The sequence below is a fragment of the Melanerpes formicivorus genome, unplaced genomic scaffold (genome assembly GCF_026170545.1).
Source record: "Melanerpes formicivorus ecotype bairdi unplaced genomic scaffold, bMelFor1.0.p_v2 SCAF_55, whole genome shotgun sequence".
NCBI classification, from domain to species: Eukaryota; Metazoa; Chordata; class Aves; order Piciformes; family Picidae; genus Melanerpes; species Melanerpes formicivorus.
In genome coordinates this window covers 3,074,802-3,089,221 of record NW_027142407.1, presented here as the reverse complement: position 1 = coordinate 3,089,221, position 14,420 = coordinate 3,074,802, and the positions used below count along the sequence as shown (strand labels likewise).

General features: G+C 41.7%; 1 protein-coding gene across 1 annotated transcript in view; it reads left to right on the top strand.

Moving 5' to 3' along the window:
* The window catches only part of DROSHA (drosha ribonuclease III), an 81,898-nt gene that overhangs the window by 18,388 nt on the left and 49,090 nt on the right, over positions 1 to 14,420 (top strand). Inside the window, exons 10-13 of the mRNA XM_068160988.1 lie at positions 1,118 to 1,189; positions 2,704 to 2,785; positions 5,326 to 5,400; positions 9,562 to 9,731. Coding sequence (XP_068017089.1) covers positions 1,118 to 1,189; positions 2,704 to 2,785; positions 5,326 to 5,400; positions 9,562 to 9,731 — 399 coding nt within the window. The remainder of the gene's footprint in view (positions 1 to 1,117; positions 1,190 to 2,703; positions 2,786 to 5,325; positions 5,401 to 9,561; positions 9,732 to 14,420) is intronic.

Genomic DNA, 14,420 nt, shown 5'->3' with positions numbered 1-14,420 from the left:
TGGACTTGATGATGTTAAAGGTCTCTGTTGTGTCATAGTGTGAAGCACTCCAGGTTGGTAACATTAATTCAGCCTTGTTGTTCAAGGCAGGTTTGTCCTGAGGCATTTGCATTTTCACTTTGCAAACAAGCAAAAAGAAACAGTTTTATTAAAAAGTTAGAGCCTATCATATCTATAATTTTTGTATCTACTCCATGACAGGAAGGCTGAGTTATGGAAATATCTTTAATATACAGTGATTTTTTTTTGTGGCCAGATAGTCAAATATTTGGCAGTAGGCTGCAATAAGATGCAAGCTGGATACTGCACCACTGCTAAGTCCATTCATTTGTGTGTTTATCAGTGCAAAATAAGCTTGGGTTGCCTCACTTTGGCAAACCATTGAATTGTTCTAAAATTCTTTCATGCTTGCAAGACCAGTGAATAGTAAAACTTACTAAAAGTTGTGGATCTGTGGGATAGCACTAGGCATTTCTGTAACCTTGTAGAGATTCAGCTTTTTTATTTTTCTGGAAAAAATCCCATTTATAAATACCTGCAGCAGTCCATGGATTTTGTAAGCAAAGGAACCTTTTATCAAAGATTGGAAAAAATTGAATTAGATGCTTCTCTTACTAGTTACCTGAGTGAAATTCTGAGGATGTTTATTGGATGAAATGAGTATAAACCTTACATTGTGTTGCTGTGCCTTAAAGCCATGTTTTAAGACAGTACAGATAACAGAATTGGCAAGGTGCTGAGAACACCTTGCCTTCAGGCCACTGTATCAATCTGACGTCTCGTTATCACCAACAATAAATTCACTTCCAGATACACAAGTGAGAGGAGATAGAGGTTTCCTGAGCTTTGTTTTTCATTGAAACAAAATTTCATCTCCAGTAGATGGCATTATTTAATCTTCCTTTACAATCCCTCCTGTCATTTCTGTGTTATTACAGAGGTGGAGGTTAGAACTGTTACTTCTCTTGCACTTGCTTGTCTTTTCATGATTCCCCAGAGCAGCTGTTTCAGTAAGTGTCCTTTTCAGCAGACAGCGATGCTTTTGCATACAAAACTGTATTAAGTATACGTTCCAGGCTGTATAGTTTTCAGTGCTGTATTTCTCTTTTCCTTCCAGATTCCTCTATGTAAAGTAATCAGATTTAACATTGACTATACAATTCATTTCATTGAGGAAATGATGCCTGAGGTAAGAAGGATAATTAGTCAAAATGTCAGATTAGGTAATGAGTTGTTGGTGTGCTTAATGGATTAAACTCTTCAGAATCCCATCTCATGAAGTGTCTGAGGCAGGCTGTGTTCTGAATGAATGACTGAAAAAGGACTTGCACTGACAGGTACCAGCATAGATCCATCTACCTAGGTTATCATATATTAAAATCAAATGCTAAGAGATGCTTATACCCCTAGCTTCTTTTCAATTTAAGTTATATACAACATATATCAGGTACTCTTATCTTCCTTTTATGGGTGACAAAAATAAGATGTGCCAGGACTATATAAGTCAATGCAGAGCTGAAACTTAATCATGAGTTTGAAGCTCTGATAAGATTGCTTATCAGTGATTTCATATAATCTGTTACTTGAACAAATTTCCAATGAATACAAGCAAAGCACATTCAGATCATCATTTTTTATAGATTTTTTTCTATTACAAATTAATCCCTAGTGAAGGCCATTTGTGAAGTAATTGTTTCAGTGGAGCAGCATGTGGAGGTACAGAAATACCCCTGCATATTAACTACAAAGACAGGATCAGTGTTTCATTTAGTCACATATATTTACATCTTTTTCTTTCTACTTATCTCTCCTTTTGTTGCTCAACAGCATCTAAATATATGCAAGAACCCTGAAATTCCTCAGCAAGATGTATGTGATCAAAGCAATTCATTTCTTGTTACTGCATCTGCTATGCTGATTCCAAATCTTCTTCTAAAATAACAAATGGCTACTAAGAAAATGGAGTTCTACTTTTTGGGGTTTTGTGTTTTCTTTTTTTACTCCTGTTCAATTGGCTACAGCACTACTTGGAGATTACCTTCTAATGTATTCTTGCAAGATTGTGTTGATGGATTTGGGATTTATGGCCAGTATCATACTCATACAGTGTATATCAGCCTGGCCTGATTTTGTTCATTAAGCAAAGCTTTTGAAGTTCATTTCTGAATGAAAGTTCTTTGCTTTGCAGGAGCTGCTTCCCCACTTAATGAGAAGAATCTCTTTTTCTGTTGTTGGGGTTTTTTTTCCTTTGCCCCCTTCCTCTTGTCTTTTGAGGTCAAAATCTTCAATTTGCATTGCACATTGCTATGGAAGTGATTGTGGTATCACAGGTGGTGATTTATAAACTTTGAATGTGTAGAAGAAAAGTGACTTAGGGGAAAGCCTTCTCAGAAATGAGTCATCTCCTTAGCTTACTTAGGTGAGAGGGGATTAGTGCATGGTAAATCAATGCAAATTTGTGATTTCTACCTGTTGTTTTGGTTTTGACATTGACTAAATAGTCTCCATCACAATGCTTTCTGAAGAAGTCACTGTTATATTAAAGTGGACGATTACTAATATATCAATGCTGTTTCCACAGCCCAGTGTCTAGCATTTGGAAAAATATGTTTCTTCAGTTGTTCTATGTAAATAGATGTGAGTGGCATTATTTGCATTACAATATTGACTAATTCTGGTTGGTTGGTTTGTTTCTTTCCCCAGAATTTTTGTGTGAGAGGTCTTGAGTTGTTCTCTTCATATCTGTTCAAAGATATTTTGGAGCTCTATGACTGGAATCTTAAAGGTAACTTTTATTTAGGGGAAAAAGAATACAAAAACCCAATTAATTGTAGCTTTGGTAATAAAGCTGGTGAAGAGTCTAGAGAACAGCTCTTATGAGGAGCAGGTGAAGTAACTTGGGTTGTTTAGTCTGGAGAAACGGAGGCTCAGGGGAGGGGTTATCACTCTACAACTACCTGAAAAGGAGGTTTTAGCAAGGTTTGGTTCAATCTCTTCTCTCTAGTCACAAGTGTTTGTACAAGAGGAAAAGGCCTCAAGTTGCACCAGGGAAGGTTTAGGCAGGGTATTTCCAGAAAATTCTTCACTGAAAGGGTTCTCAAACTTTAGAATTGGCTTCCCAGGGAGGTAGTTAAATCCCCATCCCTGGAAGTGTTTAAAAGAAACATAGATGTGGTGCTGAGGATGTGGTTTATCCTCAGACTTGGCAGAGTTAGAGAATGGCTGAACCTCATCTTCTTAAAGGTCTTTTTCAATCAAAATGATTCTATGGTTTGACCTCAAAACAACAGAATCAAATTCTGGTTTACATGAGAGGAGGGAACTTCCACTTTGTTCTTCAAGAAGAGGAGATATATCAAGAGTTCATTATTGCAAGCTGTAGCAATTGAAGTGCACAAGCATTGCAATGTGTTCTTGCAGATGAACTAAATTCCTTTCATAATCAAACCCTATTTTTTTATCAGACAGTAAATATTACTGTATGTTTAATATTGCACAGGATCCTCTGCACCTTACCTTGAAAGCCAAGGTGTCAGGTAAATGGTTCTCTCTGTTTTTACAAGCTAACACACTAGTTACTCAGACAGTATTTTTCTACAGTCAACATGGAAAGCAGTGTCCTTCAGACAGCCATAGAGGGATAACATCAGAGCTGAATGGTTTTGACTTTACAAGATAAAACTACGTCTGTGTAAAGGGCAACAAAGCTGGTGAGGGGTTTGGAGCAAATGCCTTATGAGGAGAGGCTGAGGGAGCTGGGGCTGCTTAGCCTGGAGAAGAGGAGGCTCGGAGGAGACTATATTGTTGTCTACAATTACCTGAAGGGAGGTTGTAGCCAGGTGGGGGTTGGTCTCTTCTCCCAGGCGGCCAGCATCAGAACAAGAGGATGCAGTCTCAAGCTGCGCCAGGGGAGGTTTAGGCTGGACATTAGGAACAAGTTCTTCATAGAAAGAGAGATTGGCCATTGGAATGGGCTGCCCAGGGAGGTGGTGGAGTCACCATCACTGGAGGTGTTTAGGAAGTCTGGATGGGACACTTGGTTCCATGGTTTAATTGATTAGATAATGTTGGATGATAGGTTAGACTCGGTGATCCTGAAGGTCTTTTCCATCCTGGTTAATTCCTATCCCATCCCATCCCATCCCATCCCATCCTATCCTATCCTGACAAAAGACAATTTCAGGGATGCTCCTTCCCATGGTCTAAAAGAAAGATTAGCGTATCAGAAGAATTTAATTTCAGAATGTGTAGGTGTGCTTTGGTGTCTTGGTTTTGTCTATGGAGGTGCACTCCACACTTAACTGCAGTTAAACAGAGGAGTGCACACTTTTCATATAGTTTGTGTAGCCTTCTTTGGTTTGATACAGAATGTATTCTAATATCACTGCTATCAATCCTATCACTGGCCCTGATTGTTCTTTCTCTTTTATCACCGGGTACTTGCTGGATTTGTTTCATGTAAAGCTTTAGATGATGAAATAGGAAATTAAAAAGCTACAAAATAGCATCATGGAAATTTCCTTGTCTTTGTTGCTGTAACCAAAAAATGGCCCACTGATTGGAAGGGAACAATAAACTGGTGCTTGTGTCTATAAGGCTATAGTGAATTAATGATACAAAACTATTTTTTTCTATATCACAGTTTGAAATAAAACCACTGTGCTTTTGTTAGGTGATTTTTATTTTCAAGGTATTGTAGCTTTCTTTTGAAATTGGCCATTGGAAGGCTTTCACTAGAAGCTGAAGGGTCCCAGAAATTATCAGGAGGTTGGAATAACTCTCTTATGAGGACAGGCTGAGGGAGCTGGGTTTGTTCACCCTGGAGAAGACTGGAGGGAGGTCTGGTGGAAGCCTTCCAGTACCTGAAGGGGGCCTACAAGAAGGCTGCCAGACTGTTTACAAAGGCATCCAGTGATAGGACAAGGGACAATGGTATGGAATTAGGGAAGAATAGGTTTAGGTTGGATGTTGGGAACAAGTTCTTTATAAGGAGGGAGGTGGAACACTGGAACAGGTTTCCTGGGGAGGTAGTTGAGGTCCCATTCCTGGAGATCTTCAAGGTCAGGCTCAACAAGTGTCTGAGCATCCTGATCTGTGGAGAATGTCCCTTCCAACCCAAACCATTGTTTGATTTTGTGATTCTGCATTGTTACTCTATTCCTTTCTGCTGTGCATTTTGTTATGTTTTTGAGTGAAACTTAGACCTGATCAATTGTTATCACTGTTAATTGATTTAATCTGCAGCTGTATTGCTTTTATTTTTTCCTCCTTGTGCAAATCTGTTGCTGTTTATAAATATTCCTCTTTTTTCTGTTCATATTTAAGGTCCTTCACTTGAAAACGATTCTGTTTGCTGCCCCAGGTTTCACTTCATGCCAAGATTTGTGCGATTTCTTCCAGGTAATGTTTGTATTGTGTGGCTCTATGGAAGTGAGATCTAAAAAGTCCCCAAGAAAACAACAAATCTCTCCCCAGACACCCTACCCCATTCCCACACAAAGCAAAACAAACAAACAAAAAGAAACAAACAAATCCAAACCCCAAAACACCTCACCAAAGAACACCACACAAATCTTACTGCTAGTTAAATGGTTCAGTCAGTGTAGGGACCTGGTGCTTCCACCTGAAGTCTGGGTGGTTTACTTGGAACTGGATTTTGCATGAGCAGGCCAAGTCTTGCTTCCAGCTTTTGTCTCTGTCATGGTGATTTTGGGCAGCTCTAGGTCATCCCTGTCCTATTCTGCAGTAGACCTGTGGCATTTGGGGAGTGCTATTGCCTCATCTCACACATGATACTGTATTTAATGTCCCCTCTTCCCTTCAGGATATCAGGTAATTGTACTGAAATTCTTGATGTGTGGTTTTGAGGGTCAGCCTGATTTGCACCCCTGAGCACACGTTGTTCTGGTTGTTTCTTTATCTTAATGTAAGCTTAAGACCTTGCAGACAATGAAAGACAGAAACACTCCTTTGCAGTAAAATTCAGCCCTAGCTCACCAAGCTTCAGTGTGGAGCATTACGCTCATGTTGAGTGAGCAGCTTATGCAGGGATTTAACACATCATAAGATGCTGGGGCAGACTTTCAGTTGATGTAGCTGTCATGGCTCCGTTGATAGTGTGTCCTGCTGAGATCCTGCCAATGACTGTTGTAAAGGGGTTGCGTGGACAGGAGGATGTGTTTCAGCTGCTGGACTGGGGGTGCAGATGAGACATGGAACAATCATGAAGGCTGTGGCCTGGAGGTGCTCTCTGCTCTGGGCTTTGAAACTTAGTTGGGATATTAATTAAAGCTGTAGCTAAATGAGGTTTGGCTCATTACTGTGGAGAATACTGATGGCTAGATGACTATGTTTGTAATTGTTGTTCCTTCCTGGATACACTACACTGTTCAATCAGAAGCAGAGCTCTGAGTCTTGCTAGCAAACATTGATTTGGTTCTGCTGAAGCAATTTACAAAATAAGCCATCAAGCCACATGTGGCTGATTAACTTGACCTCATCACAAAATGAGAATGTTTGACCTGCCTGGTTTGTATAGCTTGAGGGTGTTCTCCTGTTACTTTGGAATTTTTTATTCTCACTTGTTTTAGTTTGGAAGTCAGCTCTTTCTGCACTCTGGGATTGATTACTGATAGGAAGAGAATTCTCTGCATTTGTCTGTGCTTCCTCTTTAGAGTTCCCAGCCTTATAACTCTGAAAAAATACCTTTTTCCTGGTATTTCTGCACGTATAGTTGCCTTTTAGCATCTTTAGGACAAATACTTACTTTTTTTCTAATCATGTTTTCACTGTGTGTTATTTCCTGAGATGTCCTTGGAGATCTTTTTAATTTCCAGAGGGTGGGAATTTAATTCCTTCAGGTATGTTTGCAGAACACTGTATATCTGTGTCTATTCAAAGAAGGTACATTGGTGTAACAGATCTCCAGACATCCATCAGCTGTCTCTTTAATGGCAGAAATTAATTGCCAACTTCCCATCCCCTCTACTTGACTTTTCTTTCTAATTTTTCTAATGTGGTCTAAAATGATGAGGTTTGGGATGGTAGATTTTCTGTGTGAGTTACATAAAGACAGGCCTCTGAGCTTTGAGCTAATCACACCACGTTTACTGAGTGTCAGAGATGCATAGCATGTGGAACAGTTGCTGTAGTGTGTTCATTGTTACAGGGGTCTGTCCTGGGTCCAGTGCTCTTTAACATCTTTGTCAGCAACATGGGCAGTGGCATTGAGTGCACCCTCAGCAAGGTTGCTGATGATACCAAGCTGTGTGGAGCAGTAGACTCGCTTGAGGGAAGGGATGCAATCCAGAAGGATCTTGACAAGTTTGAGAAATGGGCCCATTTCAGACTGCATGAGGTTTAACAAGTCAAAGAACAAGGTCCTGCATCTGGGTCTGGCCAACCCAGTCACAAATACAGGCTGAGTGCAGAGTGGGTTGGAAGTAGCCCTGTGGAATATGACTTGGGGATGTTGTTTTGATGAGAAGTTCAATTTCAGGGCAGATTGGATGAGGCTCTGGGCAGCCAAGTCTAGCTGCAGGGGGGGTTGGAGTAGGGCACTTCCATCCGAAGCCATTCTGTGATTAAGAGACTGAAAGACTAGAGGAAAAAATTAAAAAGAAAAAAGGAACATTTGAGGTCTCAAATACTGAGTTCTCTGACCAAGGAAATTTCAGGTCTCTTAACTGCTGTTTAGCACAGCTGTCTGTAGCAGCCTGTACATAGTCTTCTGTGTACACTACACTTCTTTTTCCCTTTTTCTTTCTTATTTTTATTGATTCTTGAGCATGGGTTGCCTCTTGTGTAACAGTATCATCTGGTTGTTCATAAACACAAAAGTCTTGTAAACTGAGCCCCTTTTCAATTTGAAGGAGAATTTTTCCATTGCCTTTGTAGCTATTTAGAAGTATTTTCAGTTCTCAGTGAGGTTAGGGGTGTATTTCCCCCATTTAAGCTTTCCTCTTGGAACCTGAATGAGGTTAATTGCTCTAAGAGGCCAAATTTTATCATGCACTCTCATCTTTTCTATACCATAGCACTGTAATCCCTTCTGAAGTAAGAGAAGCTTGTGCTTGTGAGGCCTTACCTGGAGTTCTGTGTCCAGTTCTAAAACTAATGGAGAGAGTCCAGCACAGGGCCACAAAGATTAGGAGGCCACAAAGATTGTGAGGAAAGGCTGAGAGGGCTGGGGCTGTTTAGCTTGGAGAATAGGAGGCTGAGGGGGGATCTGACTTGCTGGAGCGTGTCCAGAGAAGGGCAGAGAAGTTGGTGAGTGGCTTGGAACACAAGCCCTATGAGGAGAGGCTGAGGGAGCTGGGGCTGCTTAGCCTGGAGAAGGGGAGACTCAGGGGTGACCTTATCACTCTCTACAACTACCTGAAGGGAGGTTTTAGACAGGCGGATGATGGTCTCTTCTCCCAGGCAGTCAGTACCAGAACAAGAGGACACAGTCTCAGGCTGCACCAGGGGAGGTTTAGGCTGGATGTTAGGAAGAAGTTCTATACAGAGAGAGTGATTGCCCATTGGAATGGGCTGCCCGGGGAGGTGGTGGAGTCGCCGTCACTGGAGGTGTTCAGGAGGAGACTTGACAGGGTGCTTGGTTGCATGGTTTAGTTGGTTGGGTGGTGTTGGATGATAGGTTGGACACTGTGATCTTGAAGGTCTCTTCCAACCTGGTCTGGTCTGGTCTGGTCTGGTCTGGTCGGGTCTATTCTATTCTATTCTATTCTATTCTATTCTATTCTATTCTATTCTATTCTATTCTATTCTATTCTATTTATTCTTATTAAGCCTTACAAATACCTAAGGGGTGGGTGTCAGGAAGGGGGGGGCAAGCTCCTTTCAGTGGTCCTCAGTAACAGGACAAGAGGTAATGGGCATAAACTCAAACATAGGAAGTTCCATCTAAACATAAGAAGGAACTTCTTCACTGGAACAGGCTGCCAAGAGAGGTAATGTTAAGTCTCCACCTCTTGGGGACTTTAAAGCCCCACCTGGACATGTTCCTATGTGATTTGCTTTAGGTGATCCTGCTCTGCCACAGGGATTGGATGCACTCTTCAGAGGTCCCTTCCAGCCCCTACCATTCTGTGATTCTTGTTCCCTTGCATGTCTTGCAGAAGGCATCATCTTATGCAACACTGCTGTTAGGCAGCTACACTGCTGTAACATTTGGAGTGTTCTTTACGACAGCTGCATAAAGGTTGTTTGACTGCCATTCTGAAATGGATGGTAAAAGTGTGAAAAGGAAAATATAACTGGACAAGGGAACTGATTGTTCTGTCTCCTCCTTTTAAAGGTTTTTCAGGCCAGTTAGAAACTTCAGCTTTACAGTATGCTGAAACTGACAGTCTCACCACCACTACCATTAGTGCTCCCGGTTTAGCAGAGTGTTTATGCATGTGCTGTATGCATCAATAAAACATTGGCTTTCATATTTGTCAAGTCACTTAAGCATTTTGCTGTTTATTCTGCTCATCCAAACATTGTCTTCTGCATATTTTCTCTTTTGCTCATGCTTTAGGAATGACTATCTGAAGTGTGTTTATTTATGTTTTTAAGATGGAGGAAAAGAAGTACTCTCAATGCATCAGATTCTTCTGTACTTGTTACGATGCAGTAAAGCCCTGGTGCCTGAAGAAGAGATTGCCAACATGCTCCAGTGGGAAGAACTGGAATGGCAGAAGTATGCAGAGGAATGCAAAGGGATGATTGTTACCAGCCCTGGCATGGTAGAGCAAATAATTCTGATTTATGAACAGTGCAATGGCATGTACCTGAGCCAGCAATGTGTTTTTGTGGTCAAGAAGCCAATTGTATCCTGGGGTGTATTAGAAGAGGAGTGGTTAGTAGGTTGAGAGAGGTTCTCTTGCTCTGCACTGTACTGGTGAGGCCACATCTGGAATATTGTGTCCAGTTCTGGGCCCCTCAGTTCAAGAAGGACAGGGAACTGCTTGAAAGAGTCCAGCGCAGAGCCACAAAGATGCTGAAGGGAGTGGAACATCTCCTGCTGAGGAGAGACTGTGGGAGCTGGGGCTCTTTAGCTTGGAGGAGACTGAGGGGTGACCTCATTCAGTTTTATAAATACGTGAAGGGTAAGTGTCAGGAGGATGGAGCCAGGCTCTTCTCAGTCATGCCCAATGGTAGGAGAAGAGGCAGTGGAAGCAAGCTGGAGCACAGGAGGTTCCATGTGAAGATAAGGGAAAAACCTTTTCACTGTGGGGGTGATGGAACACTGGAACAGGCTTCACAGAGGTTGTGGAGTCTCCTTGTCTGGAGACATTCAAAACCTTCCTGGATGCATTCCTGTGTGACCTACTCGGAAGGGGGGGTTGGACTGGATGATCCCTCCAGCCCCTAAAGTTCTATGATTCTGTTCATGTGTTGTTTCAGGAAGTTTGCTATGGGCTGAACTGGAAAGGTGAAAATGAGCAGTGACAGCTGCAGATTGCTATAGGAACAGCTCACTGACTTGCTCCAGTCCTGGGAAGAATTGCACCCTCTGCTGCTCTGCTGAAGGGCAGATTTCCAGACGAGCACAGTTTCAGTGTGCACGTTAAAAGCAATAGCTAAATTTTATATGTGTGAAACACTAGTTTAGTTTGTTTCTTTGCTTTCTTACTCTCTCAGACAGTCTTTGTGTGCATGATCTGGTTCTCTTTTCCCTGACAAGACCAGACAATTAGTAACTATTTGCTGTTTTCTTTCATCTTCCTCATTTGAGCCCCTCGCTCTATTTAAATTGCTCCATGCAGATTCTGCCTTAAATATAGAGAAGGTGTTTCCTGCAATGTGGTTTTTTCCATGCTATTTCTATATTTCTCTCACTCAGACTGAGGAATTTTGTGTACTCCAGTACTGGAGCCCCTATTACAAGAGGGATATGGACATGCTGGAACGTGTCCAGAGAAGGGCCACAAGGATGATCAGAGGGCTGGAGCACCTCTCCTGTGAGAACAGACTGAAGGAGTTGGGGCTGTTCAGTCTGGAGAAGAGAAGGCTCCGAGGTGACCTAATTGTGGCCTTCCAGTATCTGAAAGGGGCCTACAGGAAGGCTGGGGAGGGACTTGTCAGGATCTCAGGTAGTGATAGGACTAGGGGGAATGGAATGAAGCTGGAGGTGGGGAGATTCAGGCTGGATGTGAGGAGGAAGTTCTTCCCCATGAGAGTGGTGAAGCCCTGGAATGGGTTGTCCAGGGAGGTGGTTGAGGCCCTGTCCCTGGAGGTGTTTAAGAGCAGGCTGGATGAGGCTCTGGCCAGCCTGCTCTAGTGTAGGGTGTCCCTGCCCATGGCAGGGGGGTTGGAACTAGATGATCCTTGTGGTCCCTTCCAACCCTGACTGATACTATGATACTATGAATGCATAAAATGTTAGTGCCTCGCTTGACACCCCTATGGCCTTACTATTTTTGGAACAATTACTATTTTAAAACATATTTTCTCTGAACACAGCTCCTTTCTACTCCAGTATTTATGTGAATTTAGCCCATTTTTCTGACTTAGATATGGGTCACAAGAATAGATGATGTCCACTAAAAGCTGCAGGGTTCTGTTTACACAAAGTGGTATCTCAGTAGTAAAGGCATGATTCAGACTTAGCATTTCAGATGGCCATGCATGTTTCTTGGTTGTGATACCTTTCTTTGACTTAATTTTCCTCCTTTGCTTATAGTTCAGCCTCTTATCTTGTGCAGAAAAAGTGGGACTTGGTATCCTGCCTAAAGGGAAATCTGATCTGTTAACTGAAAAACCTGTCCCCAAAAAGTAGCCAAGCCTAAGTATATTTTTCAAGTTCCTATTTTTAAGTATGGTAGCATTACATTTAATAAACTATAAGCTAAATAAATCCATCCAATTTGCTTTATATAAAGTGACAGGAAGGTGATGTGAATCTTCTGTCACATGGAGAAGTGCTATTTTGCTTTGGGTGCCTCCAGAGTCATGTTGTCCCTTGGTGGGGCAAATTACTTCCTTCAGCTCTGCATCACCTCCTTTTTCTCTTTCACCTCAACAGACAAGCATGCACATAGTTGAGAGAATGTCTCAAAATATCTTGTGTCAGCTAAAAGGAGTGTTAATATGAGAGAGATGGTGAAAAAGAAAGTGAACAGACAGAAGGAGAATAGGCACACAGTGGGCCACAGTTTAACTTTAGTGGGGGTCAGTAGATATTATGGGTAGAAATGGCACCGTAGGAGGTTTAAATTGGCTATTAAGAAAAATTTCTTTACTGAAAGAGTGGTCAGGAGTTGAAACAGGCTGCCCAGGGAGGTGGTGGAGTCATTGTCCTAGGAGGTGTTCAAGAAACATGTGGACATAGCATTTTGGGACATGGTTTAATGGCCATGGTTACAGGTTGATGGTTGGACTTGATGATCTTAGAGGTCTTTTCCAACCAAAATAATTCTGTGATTCCTATCATGGCTTGGGCAGCATAATACTATTTTTCCCTTCTTCTCATTCTGAGTACATTTGTTCTGGATAAATCTTTCTAAACAAAAAAGAAAACAAGATCTTCTGTGGGATACATGAAATATAGAATACAGGTGAACTCTCACTATGGAAAATTCTGCCTGAGCTGCTTAAAATTGAGTGCTAAAGCAGAAGCTCATAATACACAGACTTAACTGGTTAACTTAATGTGGCTTGTGGTTTCTCTGATACCAGATACATGCTAGTGCACAAGTTGTGAGCACTGCATGGTGTACACTGACACAACATCAAGGGTTTTGCTGAAGGTACTCTGGTTTCAGCTAGCAGAAACCTTACTTTTTTGTTTAGCATAAAGGAATTCAGGCTCCTTCCTTGAGTCACTGAACTGTAAATGCACAAGGCAGTGCAGGATGTGAGTGGCAGTGTTAATTTTGAGATTTGAAGTGGGGTTTTGTGTGTGTGTGTTGGCTTTTTTTTTACTGAGAGACCTTGCATTCTACAAGACAATACTTTAGAATAGAATAGAATAAACCAAACTAGGTTAGAAGAGACCTTCAAGATCATCACGTCCAACCCATCAACCAATCCAACCCACCCAAACAGCTAACCCATGGCACCAAGCACCCTGTCAAGTCACCTCCTGAACACCTCCAATGACGGCGACTCCACCACCTCCTTGGGCAGCCCATTCCAATGGGCAATCACTCTTTCTGTATAGAACTTCTTCCTAACATCCAACCTGAACCTCCCCTGGCGCAGCCTGAGACTGTGTCCTCTTGTTCTGCTACTGGCTGCCTGGGAGAAGAGACCATCATCCGCCTGTCTACAACCTCCCTTCAGGTAGTTGTAGAGAGTGGTAAGGTCACCCCTGAGTCTTCTCTTTTCCAGGCAAAGCAATCCCAGCTCCCTCAGTCTTTCCTCATAGGGCTTGTGTTCCAAACCCCTCACCAACTTTGTTGCCCTTCTCTGGACTCATTCCAGCAAGTCAACATCCTTCCTAAACTGAGGGGCCCAGAACTGGACACAGTACTCGAGGTGTGGCCTAACCAGTGCAGTGTACAGGGGCAGAATGACCTCCCTGCTCCTGCTGGCCACACAATGTTTTTAAAGTTACATGTGGACATCTAAATATATAAGCATAAAAGAAGAGTTGGGAGCAGTTTGAAATGTTGTCATGTTCCAGTGCCAACATGAGACCATTTTTGTTCTCTCAAGATTACAATAACGTTCTTAGGTTGGTATTTTTTCTGTTCATTGCAGTGTTACTATTGAGTATGAAAGCAAATGAAGAGAGTATGAAAGTATTTTCTGTGTTAGAAGATAAAACAGCTCTGTTATAGACATAATGTGAAACTGGTTTAGAAAATGACAGCTCTTCAATTCCATTTTATCTGCTTGACACAACAAAGTGAAAACACTAAAGTTCATTTTGTTGCTTTCTTCCACAACATCATTTCAGAAATAATAATTCCTCTTGTGAGCAGATCCAGTTTTTATTCATGTGTTTCATTTTTTCAAGGGAGGTGTGTGCATGCATGCTGGAGGGAGAATTTTGATGGGCATATAAATCCCATTTATTTAAACACTTAACAATAGTTCAGCATTATTTAAAACCATTGAATTTATTAATGGAGTTTCATTAGTTCAGTGAAACTTTGTGTTGGAAGAGATTTAAAGGCTCACAAATGTTAATCCTCTTTAATACTTCACTCTTGCTAAAATAGGGCTGCTTTTCTCAGTAGCACAAATGTAGATGTGTTTTAACATACTTCTCTACTGCATCTGCATACCATCTATCTTCTGATATCAGCAAAGCCTTGACTGATGAGGTTCAGAGCAGGAAACAAAGAAAATGGGCCTCTGCTCTGTTAGAATTTCCTTTTTTAATGAGATTTCAAAAGCAAGGTTGTGATAATTGAATGGTCTCTCACAGCACTTCTGAAAGAACACGGGGACTGAAAAAGAAATGGGAAGAATTAACACATTGC